Raw genomic sequence first — 25,550 nt, forward strand, 5'->3', positions numbered from 1 at the left:
GGGCCTGGCAGGGAGCCGACCCCTGGCGAGCTGTGGCTGTAGCTGAAAGTTAGACAAGACCCTGGACCGGAGGTGCTTGCTCTGCGCTCAAGTCACTGGGCGGGACATGGCTGGGGTGAACAAAAACATCACTGCCCAGGATCAAGTGCGGTCTCTGGAGGGGTGGCTGGCACTGTCTCCTCAGAAGCGCTGAGGCTCTGAAGTTGGCAAGGGAGAGGACGAGGGGAGAAGGGAGGGCTAAGGGAATGCTACTTGGTGACCCTTGCCTCCTTAGGCCGGTATGTGTGGCGGAGCACGCCCCCGTCCCGCCAGGCTGCTGCGCCTTTAAGGGCCACTGGGGGCGTGCTGTCAGCGCCGCGGCGCCGGGGTGAGCGCGGTGGTGACTCGGAGGCTGGGTTTGGAGTGGGACCTGCCGCGCTCCGCGCTCCAACTCTGCAGCGCGCTCGGGCCCGCGCCATGCCCCGCAGACACTGAGTGGGCCCCGCCGCGGCTCGGGAGGGCGCCGCGCGGCACGGCCATGGGCAGCTTCCAGCTGGAAGACTTCGCGGCGGGCTGGATCGGAGGTGAGCGCGCTTAGGGGACCCCGCCGGGCGCCGCGCGGGCAGATGCACCGCGCGCAGCCGAGGCAGCTCTGCGCCCCTGCGCTCCCTCCACGCGCCCGCGCGCAGCGCCCTCCCCGACTTCTGTCGGGTGGTCTTCCCGTTCCTCGTCTGCTGCCCGGCTAACCTCTGGGAGCTTCGCAGCCATTCGCCCCAGCTTCTGATTTGCCTCAAAGTTAGGACCCGCAGAACTTGCTCCGGTAATGATTAAACAGCCCGTCAAAGCCCACGGCCAATGGAGCCTCCCGGAGTGCACACACCCTTTGGCGACACGGTGCGGTGCGCACCTGCATTTGGGGAAGTGGCTCGGGAACTTGTGGATGAGGCTGGCGCTTGGCGGCTGGCTCTGGACGCGGGTGGCGGGGAGCCCGGCTTCGCTTGGGGATCAGGCCGGCCCTAGGGGAGCGCCAGGCTGCAGGTGCCCACTGACAGCTGGGACGAACCCCTCCTGTCTTCTGTCAGCCTTGCCTTCCTCCAAGGTCCCTCCTCCCGGCATTGTCGGCTGAGCCTCTCTTTGCCTGGCCTGGCATGGGTTGCGTGGGCAAGAGCTGCATTTCCAATAGGTCTTACCCCTCCTGTCTCAGCTACTGGAGGCGGGGCGGTTAAGGGACTTTGCTAATTATAAAAAAATTATCTTTCTTTTGACCCATCTAAGAGGGGCAAATGCAGCCTGTCCCCAAAGAAAAGATTAAAAGAGAAGCAAATAGATAGGATGCCAGGTCCTCTCTCTCACCTGGCGGGAGCCCACTTCTCTCTCCCCACAGTGACTAAGGGCCCTGCTCCACACCTTCCTGAGCAGAGAGGGCTCCTTTTATGGTGGACAATTCTGTTGGCACGGGCACCCTTGGGTTGGGTGGAGACCTGCCTCTCCTAACTTTACCAGGCAGAGCGCAGCGGCCTGAGGCCCACGGGGCATACCCAGGCCCTCTTCAGCTGGACAGTCCTTCAGCCACTTGGAGGGGCAGGCAGAAAGGGGAGACCCTTCCCTGGGCTGCCTCCCCAGTAACCAGACCTACTTTAGTAGGGCTGCAAGTGGCTTGGTTTGAGAAATGCTCCGGAGGGTAGGGCTGAGTCAGAATAGCTCCTGATTAGACAGAGATAGCCTGATTAGTCAGATGGCCTCTGATTAGATAGAGACCCCCCACCCTCCCGTGTGATGACTCACGGGCCCTCCCCAACTCACATGGCTTAGCGACTAGGGAATTGTCCTTTATTCTGATATTCTGAGATTGTCCTTGCTTTGTTGCTGTTAACATGCCTTTTTTTTTTTTTTTTTTTTGCTTCCATGAAATGGTGGTAAGTGTAGTAACACTGAATACTTAGTTGGTGCCAATTGCTATTTAAGTGCTATATGTATTCTTTTAAAACAACTTTATTGAGATTTATTTTATGTATCATAAAATACACTAATTTCAAGTGTACGATTTAATGATTTTTAGTAACTTTACTGAGAAATACAACCATTACCATAAATTAGTTTTAAAACATTTTCATCTCCCAGTAAGACACTTCCATATACAGCTGAGCCCTCTCTCCTGCCCCGTCCCTGGACAACCACTAATCTCCTTTCTGTAAATTTATCTTTCCTGGATATTTTATATCAATTGAATCCTGAAATATGTGGTCTCTTGAGTCTGTTTACGTACATTTCTTTAATTATTATAATGACCCCAATGAGGGAGGTGCTGTTTTATCCCCATTTTACAGATGAGGAAATTGAGATACAGAGAAATTCACTGACTTGCCTAAGGCCATGCATCTAGCACGGGCACTGGAATTCCAGCCCAGGCAACCTGGCACCAGGCTCTGCCATCTCAATGCCCATCTATAGCTGTTTTCTTTCCTACCACCCTTGCACGGCAAGATTTTACGATTAACATCCTCCACATCTAGTTAGAGATTCAACTGGTCTATGAAGTCCTGAGGTCTGGAACAACTGACCTGATAATCCCTTTTTTTTTTTTTTTTTTTTATCTCACATGCACTTTCAGATGGGTGGGCAGGAGGCTGAGCAGGGCGATGTTGACCCATGGCTACATCTGAGGCTGCAGCTCCGCCTGGGGACCAGGGCTCCTTCCCCCACCCCGCTGGGAGGGCTTCCCGTAGAGGGAGGCTTCCTCAGGCCTGTGGAAGGCTCAGCTTCTGTTGCCCGTCACCTCCGCCTCTGCCCAGTTCAGGGAAGGAGGGGTGAAGAGGGGACAGGAGGTTCTGGACTCAGGGAACCATCGTTCTGGGATTCAGCTGGTTTCTCTAATATCTAATATTCCAGGACCCCTTTCCTACCTTACCTGGGTAAATCACTTCTGCTAGCAGAGACGTTTCTTTCTTCATCAGTGTGCTAGAGAATTTGTCTTTGAAGAAGTTCCTGTTTCAGTCTCAGTTACCAGCTTCTACAACAAGAGCATCTTAATCTAGTGGCCTTGGGGAAGCCTTGCTTCCCTCTAAATTGTACAGGCCTTATAAGTACCTATGTGGACAGGCATTTTTCTGAGAAAAGATACAGCATATTCATCACTTTTCCAAAGGGGTCTTCTTTTCAAAAAAAATTCTGTAGTGATGGCATTCATTTTCAAGCATGCTGTGAGTGGCAGGCTGTCTGTAACTACCTTACATTCATGAATTCATTTCCTTCCCACAATGAAACCATGAGGCAGCTGCTATTATTGTTCCCACTCTACATATGCTAAAAGTGACGCACAGAGAAGTTAGGTAATGTTCAGGAAACTGAAAATTGCTGGATTTTCTCTTCACACACACCCTACCCCCTTTGTGAGTTGAAATTCACATAATATAAAATGAGCCATTTCAAAGTATACCATTCAGTGGCATTTAGTACCTTCACAATGCTGTGCGAACATCACCTCTAGTTCCAAAACATTTTCCTCATGACCCAAAAAGATCCTGTACCCCTTAAACGGTCACGCCCATTTCCCCCTCCTCCCAGCCCTGGCAACCACCAATCTGCCTCTTGTCTTTATGGATTTACCTGTGCTGGATAATTTATGTGAATAGAATTATATAATGTGTTACCTTTTGTGTCTGGCCTCTTTTAGTTAGCATAATGTTTTTGAGGTTTATTCATGTTGTAACATGTATCAATAGTTTGTTTCTTTTTCTCTTCTCGCTGAACAGGATTCCTTTGTATGAAGATAGCGCGGTTTGTTTCTCGGGACTTCAGCTGATGCACATTGGGGTGGTCTCCGCCTTCTGGCTACTGTGAACAGTGTTGCCAGGACCGTGTCTGAGCACATGTACTTGTTCGAGTGTCACCTTCAGTGCTTGGGCCCATGCCTAGGAGTGGAACTGCAGGGCCATGTAGCGATTCTATGTTTAACTTTTTTAAAGAACTGCCAAACTGTTCCCCCAGTGGCTGCATCATTTTACATTTCCACCAGCAACATACAAGAGTTCGAATTTCTCTATATCCTTGTTTACACTTATTTTTCTTTTTATTATAGCCATCCTAGTGAGTGTGAAGAGGACTCTCATTGTGATTTTGATTTGCATTTCCCGAATGACTAATGATGTTGAGCATCTGTTGATGTGCTTGTTGGCCATTTGTACATCTTCTCCAGAGAAAGTCCTTTGCCCATTAAATTTTCTTGTAGTCGTTAAGAGCTTTCCTCCTTCCTTCCTCCCTCCCTCCTTCTTTCTTTCTTTCTTTTTCTTCCTTCCTTCCTTCCTTTCTTCTTTCGTGAATTCTGGATACTAGACCCTTATCAAATATATGTTTGCACATGTTTCTCCCATTCTGTAGGGAATCATTGTGTTCACTATCCTTTGATGCTCAGAAGTTTTCAATTTTAATGAGTCCAATTTATTCTCTCTTTTGTTGCTTGTGTGCTTGGTGTCATGTCTAAGAGTCCACTGAAAATCCTAGCTTGTGAAGATTCTTTCCTATGTTTTAGTCTAAGAGTTTTACAGTTTTAGCTCTTTCATTTAGGTCTTTGGTCTATTTCGAGTAAATTCTGTATATGGTGTAAGGCAGGGTCTAACTCCATTCCTTTGCCTGTGGTTATCCTGTTGTCCCAGTACCTTCCTTTTTTGGGGGTGGTTGCTTCTTCAGGCAGAACCCAGATTTTACTCCATTTTCTCTGCCTTTTTGGTGCCTGGGCCAGTGCCTAACGCACTGGAGGCCCCTCCAGGGACTGACCACTGGCTGACTGAGTGAATGCCTGTGCCTGAGCCCTGTGTCCTGTCCCAAGAGCCAGCGGCTGCACACCAGGGGCCAAGTGACCGGGTGTTCTCTTTTGATCCACAGGTGCAGCCAGCGTCATCGTCGGCCACCCTCTGGACACAGTCAAGGTACAGTAGCGGTGCTGCCCACTACGTCTTGGAAAGAGACCCGGAGCTGGCCTGCCTCGGGGACTGTGCCGCTGTGTCTGAGCCCAGAGAGTCTCCTGCCCAGGCAGGCTCTCCGTTGCCAGCTTAGGAGGTGGGGTGCCGGGAGGCCTTGTTGGGAACAGCTCTACCCTCGTTACTTGGCAGGGATTTTGTTTGTGTGAATGTCCTGCTCCTGCCTACAGGCTCTCATGAGTTGGTTGGGGAGGGGCCGGGGCCTGGCACGTGTCCTCCTCCAGGGCCCTGCGGAGCTGAGGAGTCAGGAACGCCTTCTAGTGTGAGGTGGTGGTGTCTGAACCCCAAATTTAGAGATGGGTTTCGGGTGGGTGGAAACGATACACGAGGCACAGGGAACCGCGTGGATGGAGGCACCGAGATGGGGGTGCCGGCTGGGGGCTGTGCTCCTGCGTCAGGTTTCTGGTAACAGCTGCAGATCAGGAAAGGCGGGACAGCACTCGGTCCTCAGAGGACTTGAATGCCAGGTTAGGACTTTGGATCTAACCCAGAATAACCTGATGATGGGGGGTGAGGACTCTGGAGCTGGCAGGGCCTCCCTGGCATTGGGACCGTCCACCCCCCTTGTTCTGGGGTGTTCCCCGGAGAGGGGAAGGGGCTTGGCTCAGGTCACACGGCAAGGTAAAAACCGAGAAGTGAGATGCTGCAAAGAAGCATTCTTTGGCCCCACGGCCACCCCTGCCACCCAGTGGTGAGCAGGACTCAGAGCCACGCCCGGGGAACATGGCCATAAGTGGTGCCTCCTCGCCCCCGACTGACTCCCACACCCTTGTCCAGAGTTCTGCCTGGATTGTGCACAGAGAGGAACCCCCCAGGCCCTTCTCACATGGCTCTTGCAACCCCCTTTCTCTCCATCTTCCTGTATGACAACGGCTCCTCGTAGGTCAGGGCCCAGGCCTGCTCTCTCCTCCATGAGACCAGCCTACCTGGCTTACATATTTGAAAGAGCCCTCTAAGTAGTAACACTGTGGTGAGGGTCCCCAGGGGACGTCCCAGCCTAAGGGGACGGCAGGCAGGGCCCAGTGCTGGGAGACGGGCGCACACAGTGGTGAGAGGAGCAGGCTTAGTCTGTCCCCTGGGAAGGTGTGATCTTCCCGCTTCACAGAGGAGGAGAGCAGCGTTCAGGAACCTGCTCCAGGCCCCAGAGCTGGGGACGGCACTGCTGGGGCTCAAAGCCCCAAAGTGAACTCGACTCTCGGGCCAGTCTGCCTCCCTGGTCAGCGCCTTCTCCGCATCCGGAGCTCCTTGAACAGACTGGAGCCCAACAGATGTTCCCTGAATGAAGCAAAGTTGTCCCAGAGCTGCTTTCTTGAAAAAAAAAAAAAAAAAAAAAGCATGCTGTTGCTGCTGGCCTGTCCCCGTTGGGGAGCAGCTCCCACGGTGCTCTCGGCCACAGTGGACGGTCCTGAGCCCTGGAGTGGCCTCACCTTTGGAAATCATTCTCCAGGCCGCGCCTGCCCTTGGCCGGCTGAGATCCTCTGTGGTTTGTGCTGAAGCTGCCGAGGGCTGTGCCTCCTCCTTAGGCTGCCTGGGAGCTCAGCACCGAGGAACCTGGAGGAATCCAGAGCTGGGACACAGGAGGCGTGTAGGGAAGGGTGCCGGGGCTGCTGCCAATGCCAGCGCTGGGGCGATCCCAGCGAGCGCGGCCTGCCCAGCCTCCCCTGCCCGTTCCCTGGCACAAGAGCTGGTAAAAGCTGGAGTTCTGGGGCTCAGTTCTGAAGGGGCCCTTGCAGAGAAAGAGGGGCTCTCAGGCCCTCACCAGGTAAAGGCTTTGTGGCTATTTTCACAAGATGTGGGGACATGTACAGCATTTGCAAGGAAGTGGCTTGAGGCCTTGGATTTGCAAAGGCTGAAATCACATGGTCACTGTCAGCAGATGTTCAGGCGCTTATCACTTATTGAGCACCTGCTGTGTGTACTGCACGAGGCCAGGTTATCTCATCTCCAAGCTGGTCCTGATGGTGGGTGCCCCCGTAGGCTGGTGGTCCTCGGGCTTCAGTGTGTATCAGCCTCACCTGGGGGTCCCAGGTTCCACCTCCCTTAGAGACACTGGTCCAAGAAGCCAGGGTAGGGCTGCAAATGCATGAAAAATAAGCTCAGCTCATAAAGGGATTCTGTGGCAGGGCTTCTCGGGGCCACAAGGGCTGGTCTAATCCCTGCATTGATTCCCGGGGCAAGGGGCAAGGCCTTGGGCCACCAGCTGAGCAGAGGCAGCAGTCAGTCTCAGGCCCCCGGGAGAGTATGTCTACTGCAGGGAGGGCTGAGACCTCTGCTGCCACGAGGATCATCTTGGGCCGAAGAGGATAAAGAGTCTGGTTTGTCAGGAAGTACCAAAATGCCAAGCACCTGTTCAAATGCCTGAGCCAAAGTGGTGGAGGGAAGCTGGCAGGGCTGGGCAAGAAGCCTCGCTAACGTGTTATTGTTGGGGGTGTGGGGAGGATGTCGGAGGGGGCAGGTGCCATTGGAGCCAGCCTGGAGACTCCATGGGACGAAGGTCAGGCACTCACCCGCCCATGGCCCAGTACCCGTCTGCCAGGTGCCATAAGCTGACCTAGGGTCTGAGAATTCAGCAATGAGGGAGGCAGGCAAGGGGAGAGATATTTTTAGGACAGTGATAGATAATTATCAGGGGATACAATAATGCACAAGACATTTACAGAAAGTGGTAGGTGCTAGGGGGATGATAGCACAAGGCCATGGCAGAGGCTGCAACGAGGGGCTTCCCTAAAGCAGAGGGTCAGGGATGGCGTCTCTGCAGGGCCTCCAATGGCACCATGAGCCAGACATACCAACTTGGGGTCAGAGTGCTTATTGCAGAGAGACGAGCTGGTGCAAAGGCCCAAGGGTGGAAACAGGCTCGCTGCATGTTTGGAAACAACGGAGGCCGGCGTGTACATAGTGCTTGCAGTGAGGCGAGCATGGGGAGTGGCGCAGGTGCTGGGAGAAGTCTGGGGACACTGGGGTTGCTGGGCAGGCCAGGGACCTCGCTGTCTGCCTCCTGCCAGGCCTACACACCCAAGCCTTGGCTCCCAGAGCCCACCAAGGAGGGCTCTGCAGCAAGTTCACCTCTGAAAATCACTGCTGTCCAGAGGTCGAGCCCATGCCAGACACTCCCCAAGGCTGTCCAGAGCCAAGCCAGGCCCTCGGGCACCCTCCTCACCTCTGTCGTAGATGCGATGCCCACTGAGCTCTCTCCTGCCCAGGCTGGGCTTCCCAGTTCAGAGCACAGCTTAGCACAGAGCTGGGCACCGCCCTGGGTGAGTCCCTGCTGAGCGCGGGGCTATCCCAGACTTCAGCCCAGCTCAGGGTGCCTGCTGTATACCTTTCCAGGGCTGGGCCCGGGGACACCTGGAAGACTGGGATGCAGTCCTTAATGTCTCCTTGAGAGTGAGGTGGTTCCTGGTGCTCCCACCCTCCCACACTCACCTAACTCGTTCCCAGTCTGCCCTCTCTGGGGCTCACTGGCAAACCCAGTACTTGGCGGCTGAGCCAGAAGGACGCGCTCCGGAGCCAGCAGGCTCTGGGGCTGAATCCTGTTCTTGCCATTTTCTGCTTGGGTGGCCTTCTGCTAAACAGGGGACTAATCCCTGGCTTGCAGGGTAAATATAAGCTCAGAGAGTTGTTCCTGGTACCCAGTAGGCATTCAAAATCGGTAACTGCCATTTTTTATCAACATCATTCCATATAAATTAAGTTTTTCCAAGTTACCACATTGTGTGAAAATGTCTAGTTGGAGAATGTGTTTAAAATGCTCTGATTGAAATGGTATATATATAATTTACTATGTACATAATAAGGGGGGCCATAGGACACCTCCTGAGGGGCCTCCCCAGCTGTGGAGCTGGGGCTGCTCTCACAGGCGGCCCCTGTCCGGGCAGCCAGGAGCAGGCGACTGTGCCCTGAAGGCGAGGTTGACTGGAGGGAGTTGTCACTGCTGTTGCTGAGTTAGGTGGGAGAGATTTAACTGTGAATAGCTGGGGGGGGGGGGATGTGTCAGCTTCCTCAGGCTTCAAGCAACTGAAATTTATGTCCTCACAGTTCAGGAAGCTGAACTCCAAATTCAAGGTGTTTGTTCCTTCTGGAGGCTCTGAGGGAGGAGCCGCCCCATGCTGGGGCTGCCAATCCCTGACGCCTGAGCAAAAGCGAGACCCCGTCTCTACTAAACATAGGAAGAAATTACATAGACAGCTAAAATATATATATAGAAAAAATTAGCCGGGCATGGTGGTGCATGCCTGTAGTCCCAGCTACTCGGGAGGCTGAGGCAGGAGGATCACGTGAGCCCAGGAGTTTGAGATTGCTGTGAGCTAGGCTGAAGCCATGGCACTGTAGCCTGGGGAACAGAGTGATTCTCTGTCTAAAAAAAAAAAAGAAAAAAAAAAAAAAAAGATCTAAGCAAGTCTTAAAAGGGCCTTGATTCTGCAGAACCAGGAGAGGTGGGAAGATAATAGCAGAGCCCATCATTTCTCTAGGCCCCAAGTGAGGGCTCGGGGCTTAGTAGCTCCTCCTTGGCGGCTCTGACAGCTTCTTCCCACACAGGTGTGGCATGTGTGGCATGCTGTACATGCTTAGAGAGTGTTTTGGTGGAGAATTACAGGCTGTACATCTTAAAAGAAGTGGGACACTCTGAGGCCAGGCTGAGGGTGCTCTGGGCTCTTGTGTGAGCCTACTCAGACCCCTGTGCCTGTCCGCTGCTGCCCCTGTCACCACAGCCGGCCTCTGTCACAGGGCACCATGCCTTCACCTGCAACCATGTGCCAGGGGTGTGCTCAGCCCCGGGGCCGAGAGGAGAGTGAGACAGGAGGCCTCCCTGGGAGGGTGATCCAGCATAAACCCTACATAATCAGACACACAGGACCATTGCGACATTTCAGCTCAGACCCAAAAGCAGGAGCTGGAGAAAGAGTCTTCAGGGGGAGGGGACAGCAAGGGCAAAGGGCTGGGGGTGGGAAACAGTCACTGCTTGGGGACTGGGGACATGCCGGGTGGTGGGCGTGGAGGGCGTGGTGGGTGAGGAGATGGCTTGCAGGGGCCAGAGGCAGGGTCGTGCTCCCCTCAGGGCCTCCTGGGCGCAGGTAGAGTGTGTGGAATGCATTCTGAGTTTGGTTGGAGGCCACTGAAGTGCCCTGGCTTCTCTGATGTTTGAGAAATGTCGGTCTGACTGCTACGTAGAGAGAGGAAAGAAGTGTGGGAGAAGCAGGAGCCCCGGAGGGGGCCAGGCCACTGTCCGGGTAAAGATGAAGGGGTGCAGCCTAGGGGCGGTGCCGCTGGGGGCAAGAAGAGTGAGTCCCCCAGGGGTACTTAGGAGGGCAGAGTGACAGCAGACAGAGTAGAGCCCCGGTTTAGCTTTTTGTCCTCAGGAGGCCAGGACCATACATCCCCTGGCAACTGTCATGTTTGCACTAACCGGCCTTCCTCCTGCTCTTGCACTAGCAGGTCTCAAGGGGGCAGGAGGGGGAGGCAGGCGTGCAGAGGGCGGAGCGCCAGCCTGGCGGGGGCCTAAAACCCAGACCTCCTTTCTGGCCGGTCACGTTGGGCAAGGCCTCCCCCTCCCTGGGCGTCCTTTGGGGCGGTGGGGACGTGAATGATCTCTGAGGGGGCCCCGCCCCTTGCCTCTCTCCGCAGACGCGCCTGCAGGCTGGCGTGGGCTACAGGAACACCCTCGGCTGCATCCGCACCGTGTACCGGAGGGAGAGCGTAAGTGCCCCTGGGCGGGTGGAGCGACATGGCACCCACCGTCGGGCAGGGGACCGGCCACAGCCCCTCCCCAGCACGCGGGAAGGGCCGGCAATCTATCTCACAGCACAGCGCAAACGTCACGCGGCACCTGCGCTTACCCCGCCGCCTCCTGCAGCACCGTTGGCGAAAGCGCCGGCTTTGTGGACACCCTCTGGAGAGGTTCTGAGGAATTCAGAACCCCAGTGTGGAAAATTTCTGCAAAAACAAGGTGACCTGCCAGTTTTTCATAAGGGAATGAGTGGCTGGTCAACATGTACCCACAGGCAGCGCTGTACCTGGCTGGCGGGAGTCAGGCGCTTCCGAGTCCAGACGCCGGAGCTCGCTGCACCGCTGCCTGGAGACCGCACCACCCCAGTGTTTCTTTGCACAGGGGGAGTCTGAACGGCATTTTGTACATGATGCGTCGGGCTCCCTTCTTGAGAATTAGCATGTGCTTAGGAAGACTTTCTACGGCTGCTCTTTGGGGAATTTAAAATAAATTTTAAAACTTGGATTGAAATGACCTGAATTAAAGAAATGGTCAGGGAGCAGCCCTGTGGCTTTCCTTGAGCCACTGGAAATTGGCCCCATTGTCACCGTTGTCTCCAGCAGGCTCCATCCTAACAGGCGCCCCGGGTCTCAGATGCCTCCCGCAAGCCCCTCGCACGCCTGGCGCCAGGGTGTCGTTTTGACTCTCTTGGTCACTGCTTTGCGGTCGGGATGAGCACCACAGACCTAGTGCTTGGTGTTCCGAGGTGAGGCTGTGCGATCCCACAGTCCCCTGAGTGGCCGCTGAGTGTCCTTTGGCCCACGTCCCTGCAGGGTCTGCCAGCCCACGTCCCGGCTCCAGGGTGTCGGTGGGGACTGTGGGCAGGTTCTCTGAGACACAGCCGCTTGTGGCTTAAGCAACGTCCCAAGTTCCCTGAAGGACCTTGTTATGGAGGAAGAACGAGAAGCAGGGTGTGTGTGTGTGTGTGTGCGTGTGTGTGTGTGTGCGCGTGTGTGTGGCGCCCTGCCTCTGGCAGCCGGGTGGACTGGCAGGTTTGTGCGCAGCCTGGAGTCTGCACCATGGGTCGCCCCCACTTTTTCATCTTTGGCACCCGTGTGCTGCCCTAATTCCTCCGAGGGCCTGCGGAATTTTCCAGTTCTCCTTGGAGCATCTGTGGTGTTCACTGAAAATGCAAAGTAGAAGGGACCTTGCCCCCAGCCCGCAGCACCTTCTCCTCGGCCTCCTGCATCCTGTATGTGCACGTCAGCCCTTCCCATGTCCTTCCGGGGCCCCCTCTCCAGATACTCCTGTCAGGAGACACCCACGCTGAGGGGCACTCACGTACAGGCTGGCCCAGCTTCCCCTCGGGGGGCTGTGGGACCCCCTTCTCACCCCCCAGGCTGAGTGGGTTGTATCATACTTGCCTGTCAGTTTGTCCCGTCCCCCTTGCCCTGCGCTGCCTCTGACTTTGGGCCCAGTGAGGGTGGACACTGCTTCTTCCTGTCGTCCCCCAGAGCTGGCACGGGACACGTGTCAGGAGAACGCTTTTGTCCGAGTAGCAGATGAGGAGGCAGCTCGTGGTGCGTGGCCAGCCCACTGCCCCTTGGGGCCCTCAGGCTGCCCCTCGGCCACAGCCACTCCGCCGGCAAGTACGGGCTCCAGGCCAGGACGCCACCGCACAGGAAACGGGGACACGTAGAAGCTGGTTCCTCGCCAGAGCGGGAACGCCTGCCCTGTGCTGCGGCGGCTCTCCCCCGCCTCTCCTGTCGCACCAGCGTCTTCTCGTCTGTTCCCTGACACACGGGCTCCTTTGCCCTGTGGGGTCTCCCCCACCGGCCCGCAGACTGCAGGAGGGCGGGCGGGGCAGGTGTCCCGCGGGAGGGCGAGGGCGGCCGGGGTCCTCATGCCCCTCCCCACTGGGTTTCCCCACAGGTGTTCGGCTTCTTCAAGGGCATGTCCTTCCCCCTGGCCAGCATTGCTGTCTACAACTCGGTGGTGTTTGGGGTCTTCAGCAACACGCAGCGGTTCCTCAGCCGGCACCGCTGTGGGGAGCCCGAGGCCAGCCCTCCCCGAACGCTGTCAGACCTGCTGCTGGCCAGCATGGTGGCCGGCGTGGTCTCCGTCGGGCTGGGGGCGCCCGTGGACCTCATTAAGATCCGGCTGCAGATGCAGACACAGCCATTTCAGGCAGGTAAGAGGCCCGGGCAGGGGAGCCTGGTGTCTGGGCCTGTGACCCTTCCCCGGTTTGCCGGATCTGGGATGCGGTTGTTAGCATCCTCGTTACTGAGCAGGGTCTGTGTGTTGTCATGCAATAGTCTGTCATTGTCATTACAAGCGTACCTCGAAGATACTGCGTGTTCGGTTCCAGACCACCACGATAAAGCCAATCTCTCAGTGAAGCAGGTCACACACATTTTTTGGTTTCCCAGTGCATGTAAAAGTTGTGTTTCCACCATACTGTGGTCTGTTAATTGTGCAATAGCATTATGTCTAAAGAAACAATGTTCATACCTTAATTATAAATACTTTATTGCTAAAGAATGCTAGCAATCGTCTGAACCTTTAGCAAGTAATAATCTTTTTTGCTGGTGGAGGGTCTTACCTCAGTGCTGATGGCTGTGACAGATCGGGTGGAGGTTGCTGAAGCCGGGGTGGCTGTGACAACCTCCCAAAATAAGACAGCAGTGAAGTTTGCCACAGTGATTGGCTCTTCCTTTCACGAAAGGTTTCTCTGTAGCATGTGATGCTGTTTGATAGCATTTTACCCACAGTAGAACTTCTGTCAAAACTGGAGTCAATCCTCTCAAACCTGACACTGCTTTACCAGGTAACTTTATGTGATTTTTCTAAATCCTTTGTTGTCATTTTGACTGTGTTCACAGCATCTTCACCCAGAGTAGATTCTATCTCAAGAAACCACTTTTTCGCTCATCATAATAAGCAACTCATCTCTTCAGGTTTTCTCGTGAGATTGCAGTGATCCGGTCACATCTTTAGGCTCCACTTCAGTTCTCTTGCTGTTTCCACCACATCTGCGGTGACTTCTGCCACGGAAGCCTTGAACCCCTCAAAGCCATCCGTGAGGGTTGGAATCAACTTCTTCCCAACTCCTATCAATGTTGATATTTTGACTTCCTCCCATGAAATGTGAATTTTTAATGACATCTGGAATGGCGAATCCCTTCCAGAAAGTTTTCAATTTACTTTGCCCAGATCCCTCAGAGGAATCTTTATCTATGACAAATACAGCCTTATGAAACGTATTCCTTAAGTAATGAGACTTGAAAGGTCCAAATGGCTCCTTGATCCATGGGATGCAGAATGGATGCTGTGTTAGCAGGCAGGAAAATATTAATCTCCTTGTGCATCTCCATCAGAGCTCTTGGGCGACCAAGTGTATTGTCAATAAGCAGTAAAATCTTGAAAGGAATCTTTTTGTCTGAGCAGTAGGTCTCAAGAGTGGGCTTAAAATATGAAGTGAACCCTGCTGTCAGCAGATGGGCTGTTACCCAGCTTTGTTGTTCCCTTTCTAGAGCACAGGCAGAGCAGAGTAGCATCATTCCTAAGGGCCACAGGATTTCCGGAATGGTAAAGCAGCACTGGCGTCAACTTAAAGTCACCAGTCACCAGCTGCATTAGCCCCTAACAAGAGAGTCAGTCTGTCCTTTGAAGCTTTGAAGCCAGGCATTGACTGCTCTTTACTAGCTGTGACAGTCCTGGATGGCATCTGCTTCCAATAGAAGGCTGTTTTGTGAACACTGAAAATCTGCTGTTGAGTGTAGCCACCTTCGTCCATTACCTGAGCTAGGTCTTCTGGATAACTCGCAGCTTCTCCATCAGCACCTGCTGCTTCACCTCGAACTTGTACGTTACGGAGATGGCGTCTTTAAACCGCATGAGCCAGCCTCTGCCAGCTTCAGACTTTTGTTCTGCAGCCTCCTCACCTCTCTCAGCCTTCACAGAATTGAGGAGAGTTAGGGCCTTGCTCCAGATTAGGCTTTGGCTTAAGAGAATGTTGTCGTGGGTTTGATCTTCTATCCTGACCATGAAAAAACTTTCTCCCTATCAGCAATAAGGCTGTTTGGCTTTCTTATCATTCATCTGTTCCCTGGAGTTGCACTTTTAATTTCCTTCAAGAACTTTTTCTTTGCAGTCACGACTTGGCTACCTGTTTTACACGAGAGGCCAGCGCCTAGCTTTTGGCCTGTCTCGGCTTTGGACATGCCTTCCTCACCGAGCCTAATCATTTCTAGCTTCTGATTTAAAGCGAGAGACATGCGACTCTTTCTTCCACTTGAACACTTAGAGGCCATCGTAGCATTATTAACTGGCCTAATTTCAATATTTTTGTGCTTTAAGGGATGGGGAGACCCAAGGAAAGGGAGACGGGCGAGTGGCTGGCGGGGGGAGCAGTCAGAACACCCACGAGGTCGATCAGTTAGGGCTGCTGTTTTATATGGGTGTGGCTCGTGGCACCTCTAAACCGTTACAATAGAGACATCAGAGATCACTGATCACCGATCACAGATCACCACGACAGATAGAATAACAATGAAAACGTCTGAGATAGTGCGCAAGTCACTAAGATGGGACACAGAGACGCGAAGTGAGCACGGACGGGCAGTTGGAAAAATGATGCCAAGAGACTTGCTGGATGTGGGGTCGCCCAACCTTCAATTTGTAAAAACTGCATTATCTGCGAAGTGCTGTAAAGCCAGGTGCAATAAAATGAGGTATGCTTGTGTTATTATTTTATATATAGGGTAACTATCATTGGTTGAATAATTACTATGTGCCAGGTACCTGCTAAGAGCTCTGCACGTGTTCTCCTAATCCATTTTCGTAACAATTCTGTGAGGCAGGTGCTGTTATGATCTTTACTTTACAGATGAGAAAACTGAGGCTGCCAGAGGTTGAGATACTTACTCAAGAACATCTAATCGGGGACTGGTGAGTGAGGACCAGCTCTGTAATTTTCAGTATCCAGTGAAAAATAAAAATGCAGGGGCCACTTGTTCAAAAATCGTGACACATTTTGCAATGGCAACAGCAGAGCATGAAGCCAAGCACGGGCCATGTGACTGCACACGCCTCACACCCACAAAGACACCCTCAGCCAGCCAAGCTGGGACTTGTGCCCACATCTGCCTCATCCCAGAGCCCTTGCTGTGTGCCAGGTGCTGTGCCAGGAGCTTTGCGTGTGTTTCGTCCTCACAGCGACCCAATTCCTGGGCGCTTACAAAGGGAGCCTGAGGCACAGAGAGGTTCCAGAGCCTGAGCTCGCTGCCCTAGTGGGAGACGGGCAGAGACAGGGACCCAGGAGGTCTGGCCTGTGCCCACCGATGCAGCTTCTGCTTCTGCCCCAGGGTCTTGTAGAAGCTGAGGCCGCAACACCTTTGGTAATGCCTGGCGGCCGGGGCCTTTGCACAAAAACAGCCTCAGAGCAGAGGAGGGCAGTGGGCAGGGCGCACGCCTCCAGAGGGACGTTGTCCAGGTAACGGGCGTGGCTGTGGGTTCCCAGGGATGGTCGGAGTCACGGGTCTGTGGGCTGCCCTTCTCTGCGTGGCTACTCTGTCCCCCAGCTGCTTGGGGAAGGTCTTTGGTGACTGCAGGTCCTGGGCACAGGAATCTCTCCGGAAAATGAGAGGGAAGGTGGTTTTCTGTCTCTTGTTCCTCAGGAACCCTCAGGGCAGGGGTAGGAAACTCAGATGCCCGTCGGGAGAGATGCGAACGTAAGTGAGCAGAGGTGCCCGGGAAGTGACCGCTCTACCATTTTTCTTGAGACTGCAGCCCTACTAGCCTATATTTCATTTTCCCTCTTTTGATTGAAACGTGGACATAGAACATATTTTACGTTCGGCATCACCCTGCTGTTAGAAAAGCAGCAGTTCAAGCCCAGTGTGTCAGCTTCAGCGTCTGGGAGGCAGTCGGGAGTGGTGAGGACTGTGGCAAGCTGGGCCCACGTCCTGTCCAAGGCGGTGGCCACGACCCCACTCCAGCTGACTGCTGCCCACGTGGCCTGATGTGTTTGGATCCTCTGATTTCCAAGAGAGGGCAGAGGGCTAGATTTTTCTGTGAGATATTTCAGTTGGAAATGGTCAGATAATTCCATTAAAAACAGACAGAACACCATATAGCCCAAAGCTGCGTGAACTGGACAGAATGGGGCTGAGGCCAGGGCTGGCTGTAATCTCGTGGTCTGTGCCCTGGGCCAGGCCCAATCTGTGTGGTAACTGTGCTGACACGGGCATTTCTAGGAATCCCTGGGCAGGGCTGGTGGCTTTGCTCATGGCTTGTGGCTTTGGTCCGTAATTGCCAATCTGCCTCCGGGGTGATGCCAGTGATGTGAGAGGTGGCACCCACGGGCTGAAGCCAGTGCCGGAGCCTCTGGCTTCTCTGCCTGTGACAGGTGGACTGGCGAGGCCAGCGAGTCCCTCCTGGTTGTCTGTTAGTGGCAACCCGTGGCTGAGAACGTGTAGACTACAGAACATGGCAAGGAGAGGGAGCAAATGCTCTTCTACCCAAATACAACCGCTGTCAACACATGAATGTGTTTCCTTTTCCTGTTCTGTATACATAGATTACAGATTTTAGAAGGTTGTGGTCGTGGTATATGGATAATTTCATATCCTGCTTTTAACTCAACATTATAACATAAATATTTTCCATGTTAAAATAGCCTATAAGATTATTTTAAATAGATGGCTAATATTTAAAATGGATATGCAGTATTCCTCAAATATACACACACACATTGAGAGGATCCGTATAGTATGGTAAGAATTCAGTCTCTGGAATTAGACTGCTTGCTTCTAATTCTGCCTCCACCAAAGCTGAGAAACTTCCATCACCTCACCCAATGTCGCCAAGCCTCAGTTCACTCATCTGCAAAGCGGGCACAATAGCAGCTGCTTCACAGCTGGGCTGAGACGGGGTACCCCTGAAGACCTTAGCACAATGTTTGGTGTCTCAAAAACATGAAATAAATGTTAGCTATACTATCATAAATGTATTATTTAACAATCTTTCTATTGGTGAACACTTAGGTTGTTTACAGTTTTTCTTCTCTTAAAAATAGCGATGTGATCAGCAAATTTGTCCATAAACAGTTGCCTTCATTTAGGGTTATTTCCCTAGTGTGTGGGCTCTTTGATTCATGAGTGGGACAAAGGGTATAGACATTTTTAACATTCTTTGTACGTATTGCAAAATCACTATCTAGAAAGGCTTTACCAAATACATCAGCGCTTGCTGCAATTTAACGGGAATTTCTGTTGATGCTGACTATGGTTGCACAACAAACAGCAGTTGCCTCCATGCGGAGTCCTCCCGCTCAGCAGAGGTGTGCTCCTGCGGACTCTGCCACTCGGCAAGCAGGGAGGGGCTGGCCTGGGTCCCGCTGGATGTGTCTTTTACAGTCAGGCAGCTGTGAAGAAACCCTCCTTTTTAAAGCCGTTAGCCTTTGCGTGGCGTAGGTGGTGACTGGGTGCCCTGCCGGGCCTGAGCTGGAAGTCAGGGCTGTGTCTCTGGAGGCCGGGAGTCCCTCTGCTGCCCGAACATGTCCCTCCTAGAGGCTGATGGTTAATGACACTCGTTCCTCCCCCATCTGGAGCTTTGAGGTCTGTGTTTCTATGAAAAGCCTAACATACGTGCAGATCACAAAGCCATCAGCGTCACAGGAGGGCAGAGTTTGGGGGAGGAGAGGAGGACTCGGTACTAACTCCGTGCCTGCCAGGCTGGTCTTTCACCAGGCTCCGCTGGCGGCAAGGGCTGAGCACGGCGTGTGTTTGGGTTCACCCTTAGAATCATCCACTCACGGGCATTTCCTGCACCCCTGCTCTGAGCCGGGCAGAGATACCAAACTCTGAGGGTTCAGGAACAAGGGCCTGGGAGGCCGTGGTTCGGTGGGAGCTCAGTACTGACCTGGCATCTCGTGTTCTTCCTCAGCTTCCTTGGACACTGACATGCAAGCCCAGTTGTGCATGTTTTCAAGAATTACTTCCCAGTAACTTCCCAAATCAACTTTTAAAAGTCATCAAAATTTTGTTTTCGCAAACTAGAATTGGTTCACTGCCAGAGTCACTGAGTACTCCGAATTCAGTGCTTTCCCAAGGCTGGCTGCCAAGGCCCCCAGGCCACGCGTCCCCGCCACGCCATGCCATGTGGCACCTGGCACCGCACGGGCCACCGGTGGGAATCTTTGCTGTTTTCTAGAGGAAAGCTCCACTGTTCATTCATCAGCAGTGGTATCTTGAGCTGGGCACAGGTTTCCACTGCTCCTACTATTGCTGTTGAATTAAAAGTAAGTATTGGTAGAAATTCATCATCATCATTTTAGGTTTTTGTGACTTTGGGCCTACCCAATGGTGTTCCTATGATGCATTTTTGTCTCGGGCATATTTGGGCCTAAAATTATGATGACTGTGCTTGAAGACATTCTGCTTTGTGGTCCCGTATGAACCTCCATCCCTCCACGGCTAGTGCTGACAGACCCGTGACAACTGCTGTCACGGGTTGTGTGACACCTCATTGATCTCCCAGGGTTCTTTCACCTGGACAATCAGGAGAGGGTAGGTGGGCTGTGGAGTCTTTGCTCTGCCTAAGTGGACTGTGACCAAAACAGTTTGTTTTCAGTATAAGAAGTCATTGACTTGGTAGGGTGTGTGTGTTTGCACAGGTTCTTGCAATTGTCAAAGCTCATGAACTGTACACTTAAGAGCTGTGCCTTTTATTGAATGTAAATTATACCTCCATTGAAAACCAAACTTGGCTGGGCGCCGGTGGCTCACGCCTGTAATCCTAGAACTCTGGTAGGGTAAGGCAGGAGGATCGCTCGAGGTCAGGAGTTCGAGGTCAGCCTGAGCAAGAGCGAGACACCGTCTCTACTAAAAATAGGAAGAAATGATTTGGACAGCTAAAAATATATGTAGAAAAAAATTAGCAGGGCATGGTGGCACGTGCCTATAGTCCCAGCTACTTGGGAGGCTGAGGCAGTAGGATCGCTTAAGCCCAGGAGTTTGAGGTTGCTGTGAGCTAGGCTGACGCCACGGCACTCTAGCCAGGGCAAAAGAACAAGACTCTGTCTCAGAGAAAAAAACAAAAAAAACCAAACTAATAAAAACGAGGATATGAGGCTAGAGAGGGAGAAGACCAGGGGCTCTTGAGAGTGACTGGTTCTCATGGAAGAAGTGAGGCTTAAGAATGGAGAGAGGTCCAGCCAGGAACACACAGCCCCAGTGTAACGACAAGGAAATGTCGGCCAAACCCGGGGTGAGGAAACTCTATTCACAAGAAGTAGGCAGTGTAGTCTTTCAAACTATTGTTGTAACAGAAAACAAAGACGGACTATGGAAATGTTCCAGATTAAGACTGGATTCTGTACCAGAGGGGAAAGTGCTGACAAGGACACCCTGATATCAGTTGGCAATTTGATGACAGATAGTAGATTAGATAAAAGTCCACTCAGTGCAGAAGTATCAAACTGATAGCTGATGACAGCTGTGTAAGACAGTATCAAGATTCTTAGGAACTGTGTTTGCAAGTATTTACTGGTAAAGAGCCATGTTGTAGGTCACCCACCCTGAAATAGTTTAGAAAATGAAATTATGTATGTATGGGTGGGGAAAAATGTACGTATACGCAAAGGAATTTTCTCATTGCTTGCCTTAGGAAGAAAAGAAAAAGAAGGACAGGTTTGGTTCTTGTTGACAAGCCGGTTCACGGTTTGACAGGGGTTTTTCCAACGTCTGCACTTCCAGAGAGGATTTTATCAGAACACTGTCCTTCAGTTAGGAACTCCTGAAAGCCAGGTCATACCCAGAGCTGATTCCTGAAAACCTTGACTCATGGTCAGGTCATTGTTACCCGGAGATGAGTGAGGCCCAGGCAAAGTTTGGGCACGGGGACAATGACCTCTACTTGGTCAAAGTGCACACATCATGGAGTGAGAAGGGAGGTGGGGAGAGACCCCACAAACGACAAGCAACTGAGGGAAAATGTGAGCAATAGGTAAATCTGGGCAAAGGGTATATATGGGCATTCTTTGTACCATTTTGCTTTGTACATTTTTGCAAATTTGCAATTATGTCCAAATAAAATTTAAAAAAATATCTATTGGGAATGAAGGTGCTGGAAGGAGTTCCCAGGGCTTTGCAGTATAAACTCGGGGCGGTTCAGAGCTATGTCAGTACCCTAGGGATGGCCGTCACCGTGACAATTCTATTGCTTTAATCTCAAGCAATAAAAGTTAGATTGCTCATGCTGCAAAGCTGGGCGAATGCGAGAGAATTTCCTTATTGCTTACCTTGGAGGGAAAAGAAAAAAAGTACAGGTTTTTTGTTGACAAGGTCAGCGGCAGTTTGGCAAGTGTGTTCCTAGTCTCTGCACTTCCAAACAAACAAGATGTTATCAGGACATTCTCCTTCAATCAGTAACTCCTGGGAGCCACTATCTACCCACAGCTGATTCATGAAAACCTTGACTCCTGGGGCAGGTCAGCATTACCTGGAGATGAAAGTGCTCCAGGCAAAGCTGACGTATCCGGACAATGACGTCGGGTCTGCCTAGTGGCGAAATTTCCCAGGATGACCAGGTTTGGGAGGGGACCAGGTGCCGAGTGACCTTTCAGGGGGCTTTCAAAGGCCACAGACTCTGACTTTGTTCGGGGGGCCTTGTACCCCAGAAGCGTCCATCACCCCTGCTCACCTCCTGTAAAATCCACTGGGGAGGAGGTGGGCAGGGCTCTGTCTCCCGCACGCTGTGGTTGGCCCAGTGGGGACGGCAGGGATTTAGTGACGTCCCCGCACAGATGGGAACTACAGCCTGAGCTGGTCCAAGCACACTGCCCAGGCGAGCAGAAACCTCCCCCTCCACCGCTCCTGCTTCTGGGGTGAGGTAAAGCACAGGTTGTGCTTTACGCCCAGTGCCCAGTTTAGGCTGTGGAGTCGTGAAGCCGAATGTTTGTCCCTCAGCTTCCGTCTGAAAAAGCTGGGACTGTTGGGGGCCTTGGACGTTTAACCACAGGATGAAAGTGACTTGCTTGTCTGCCGGCATGTGTGAGAACAAACCGGGACACTGTGTGCAGGGAATTAAACCAGCGGGCAAAATAGGTTCGTGGTCACAAGCAAACTTCACTCTACTTCCCTTCTGGTCATGGCAGGTTATTTTAGTTCCTTGAGAAGGGAAAGTTGAGGACAAGAGCCTACTTTATCTGCATTGGGCCTGGAAAGTCTGTTTGTACTAAAGGGTCTGTAGCAAGGAGAAGATGAACATCAGACGGGGAGGGATATGGAGTCTCTGCTGGCTACACGCCTAGAAGGAGCCAGAGACACAGATAAGCCCTGGTCTGCCAGCATAGACCCCCGAGGTCAGACAAGAAGACAGCAGCCCTGAGCCCCTGAACTTTGCGGGCCCAAGGGCACCAGCACTGCCCTACAGCTGTTCAGGGTGCAGCCTGTCCAGGGCTGGCGTGAGTGGGTGAGAATGAACCCGCCCCCTCCAGCCTGTGGGTCCTGCACCCACGTCACGCCAGCCACCTCGGTGTCAGTCAGTAGCTCACTGAGCCACTACAGTGTTCCGGTCACCACGCTGAGCACTGTACGTGTATTACCTCATTTATGCTCAGGACAGCCTATCCCTCTTTTAAAGATAAGGAAACAGAGGCTGCAAATGCTGACCTGCCAAGGCCAAAAAGTTCGTGAGTGGCAGAGCTGGGATTTGCAGCCAGGACAGCTGGCTCACATGCTTTTTGTCACACTGCGCACAGGTACACGTGTGCACACACATACAGCACGTTGGATTTTCTAGCCTCTGCTTCAAGAAAGAGCCTGGCGTGCCTTGTCGTAATTGAGCCTGGGCATTCTGCAGTCACCTCTGCTTAGACAGACGTGGTGGTTGTTGACCAGGAAGCTCTGGCAACCCTGAGGCGGCTGGTGCTTTATCCCGTGGTTGAGTTGTCTTCAGTCTGGCCGTGCGTGTTGGCAGTGGCTCCTTGCTGGGACCTCAGGATCCTGGTTTTAGCTGCCAAGAAGGTCAGGAGGTTTGGTAAAAAGCCGACGGGCCACGTGAGAGGGGCCTGCCAATGGGCCGGGCTGGCTCCAGGGCCAGGGAATGGCCGGTCTCTTGCCCTCCGGGTCACTTGCCATCTTCTCCCCCTGTCTTTGCAGCCAACCTCGGTTTGAAGTCCAGGGTGGCAGCTCTGGGGGATCAGCCGGCGTACCAGGGACCTGTGCACTGCATTGCCACCATCGTGAGGAGCGAGGGCCTGGCAGGGCTGTACCGGGGGGCCGGCGCCATGCTGCTGAGGGACGTCCCGGGCTACTGCCTCTACTTCATCCCCTACGTGTTCCTGAGCGAGTGGATCACACCCGAGGCCTGCGCAGGCCCCAGCCCCTGCGCCGTGTGGCTGGCGGGCGGCGTGGCAGGTAAGAGCAGCAGCAGCCGGAGCCCCGTCCCTGAGGAAGGGCAGGACACACGCAGCCACTCACCCGACAGTTCTTGGTGAAGTGCCTACTTGTGCCAGGCCTCGCAAGGCAGGGGGGAGGGCTGGCAGTCGGGGATGGCACCCCTGTTCTCTCATCCCCTCCCTGCCGAAGCTGTGAGCATGGCGGTCCTCATTTGGGCTCATCCAACTCTCAGACAACAAATATATTTTGAGCACATACTCTGTGCTCAAAATTACTGGGCTTTGGGGAGGAAATCTGTTATCATTGTTCATCTTCATTGACTATCGGCACACTGCAAACCTTTCTAACGTGAGGATTTGATTTGTTCTATGAGGCAGGAATCCATCTCCCCATTTTACAGATGGGAAAACTCAGGTCCAGAGATACTGAGCGACCGACCCAAGGTCACATGGGTGATGCTGACAGTATAGCAGGGGCTCTGCAGTCAGAAAGAGCCAAGTTCAGATCCACACTTCGTGACCATGGACTGGTTACTCAACCTCCCAACTCAGCACCCTGCACACGTCCCCTTTCATTTAGGGAAATAGTCAGCATCCGCGCAGTGGTCCTCCCTGTCGCCCCCAAACTCATTTCTGCTCCCCCCTCCTCACCTCCTGCTGCCACTTCACCATGCCCGGCTCTCCCCACCACAGGGCCTTTGCACCCGCTGCTCACACTGCTCAGATCTGACAACGCGGAGGTCACTGGAGATTTTGACAAGAGCCTCCTTTGTGAAGAGGAGGGTGTAAATCCCTGATGTCGTGGGACCAAGGGAGAGTGGGAGAAGGGAATTGGAGAGCCCGAGTAGACATGACACTTCCAAGGGTCTTGCCTGTGCTGTGACGAGGGACAGGGAATGGAGCTGTAGCCCGCGGGGCACGAGACGGTCAGGGGAGGATTGCGTCCTAGGGAGGTGGATATCACGGCATGTGTGATGCTCACGGGAAAGCTCCTACGCAGAGAAGAAAACTGTTATTCCTCCCCTCCTCCCGCACCTCCTCCTCCTCCTCCCTGCGTCATTAGCGATGCTGTAAACTTAGAGCAAACACGGCAAAGCCCAGGTCTTAGCCGCCGCCCAGTGTGTGCCCTCTGCACCGCGGGGCTGGGGCCCGTCCTGTGCCCGGGTCCTGCAGGAGCTCAGTCGTACTCGTTGGCCGAGAGGACGGCAAGGTCCCCCTGCTGTCATTTCTGAGGAGGGCAGATGTGCGTGGCCTGGTGGGCAGATCTCACTGTGTGATGCCCTTGCCAGGGGCTGGGGGAAGCCGCTCTGGTCCTGGCAGAGGGTGGGGAGAGTGGAGACGGGCAGAGGGGAGTGGAGACGGGTGGGGAGAGTGGAGACGGACAGGGGAGGGTGGAGATGGGCAGGGGAGGGTGGAGACGGGCAGGGGAGGGTGGAGACGGGCAGCGGAGGGTGGAGACGGGCGGGGAGGGTGGAGACGGGCAGGGGAGGGTGGAGACCTGCAGGGGACGGTGGAGACGGGCAGGGGATCCCAGAGGGCGCGAGCGGGAGGCCGGGGGTCCGGAGGCGGGTGGGCAGGCAGGGGCTCCGTGGGGAGCTGCTGGGCAGCAATCACAGAACTCTGCAAACCGGCTGCCCTGGACTTTGACATCACTTTGGTTTATTCTCCTCACCCGAGAATGTGTCAGTTTCCGTGTTTGTACAATAAGCTGGTTTTCCTTGAGTTCTTTGCCTGAGCTCATCCAATGAGGACGGCCCAGTGGCTCGTGCGTGGTCCCAATTCTATTCCACATATTTGGAAAAGAAATATTTAAAAACCCTGTCCCTGCTTTTTTTTTTTTTCCAATCACTGAGCTGCCTCATCCCGGGCTCCCTCTTCTGGTGCCCTGGGAAGGTGCCGCCTGTCACTGACTCTCCGGTAGCAGCTGGCACGTAGCACCCTGGCCGGGGACCAGCGCTGCGCTTGGTGCTTCACGCCCGTCAGTTCTTGTGGTCCTCGGGGCAGCCCCGTGGAGGCAGGCACTGCTGCCCCATTTCACAGACCAGGGGCCCAAGGCTCAGAGGAGGGAGGAGTCCTCTGCCGGGTCCCGCGGGGACCCCGTGGCGAGGATGGATGGGAAACAGACTCCGCGGGTTTCAACCCTGGGCTCTGTCCCCTCCCCCAGCAACTTGGTCAGTTTCTGAACGGTGGAGATTTGCAGCCAGCCCCGACACCAGTTTTCTCTCTTTGCAGGAGCGATTTCTTGGGGGACAGCCACTCCTATGGACGTCGTGAAAAGTCGACTCCAAGCTGACGGGGTTTATTTCAGCAAATACAGAGGTGTCCTGGACTGTATCTCCCAGAGTTACCAGAAGGAAGGCCTTAAAGTAAGCCACGGGGGTCCCGCGGGGCCAGTGCCCGTCCCCGGAAGGGGGCTCAGACATCGGGGGGATGGGAGACTACAGGAAGGGACTCGGGAGACCGAGGGGCTTGCGGTTACCGGGTA

General features: G+C 53.7%; 1 protein-coding gene across 1 annotated transcript in view; it reads left to right on the forward strand.

The window, feature by feature from the left end:
* The first annotated feature begins 391 nt into the window (after positions 1–391).
* Positions 392–25,550, forward strand: part of SLC25A48 (solute carrier family 25 member 48) — a 32,333-nt gene continuing 7,174 nt past the window's right edge. Inside the window, exons 1-6 of the mRNA XM_069484068.1 lie at positions 392–563; positions 4,861–4,904; positions 10,581–10,652; positions 12,595–12,853; positions 22,827–23,084; positions 25,298–25,431. Coding sequence (XP_069340169.1) covers positions 518–563; positions 4,861–4,904; positions 10,581–10,652; positions 12,595–12,853; positions 22,827–23,084; positions 25,298–25,431 — 813 coding nt within the window. The 5' untranslated portion in view covers positions 392–517. The remainder of the gene's footprint in view (positions 564–4,860; positions 4,905–10,580; positions 10,653–12,594; positions 12,854–22,826; positions 23,085–25,297; positions 25,432–25,550) is intronic.

Source organism: Eulemur rufifrons, chromosome 10 (assembly GCF_041146395.1).
Source record: "Eulemur rufifrons isolate Redbay chromosome 10, OSU_ERuf_1, whole genome shotgun sequence".
Lineage (NCBI taxonomy): Eukaryota > Metazoa > Chordata > Mammalia > Primates > Lemuridae > Eulemur > Eulemur rufifrons.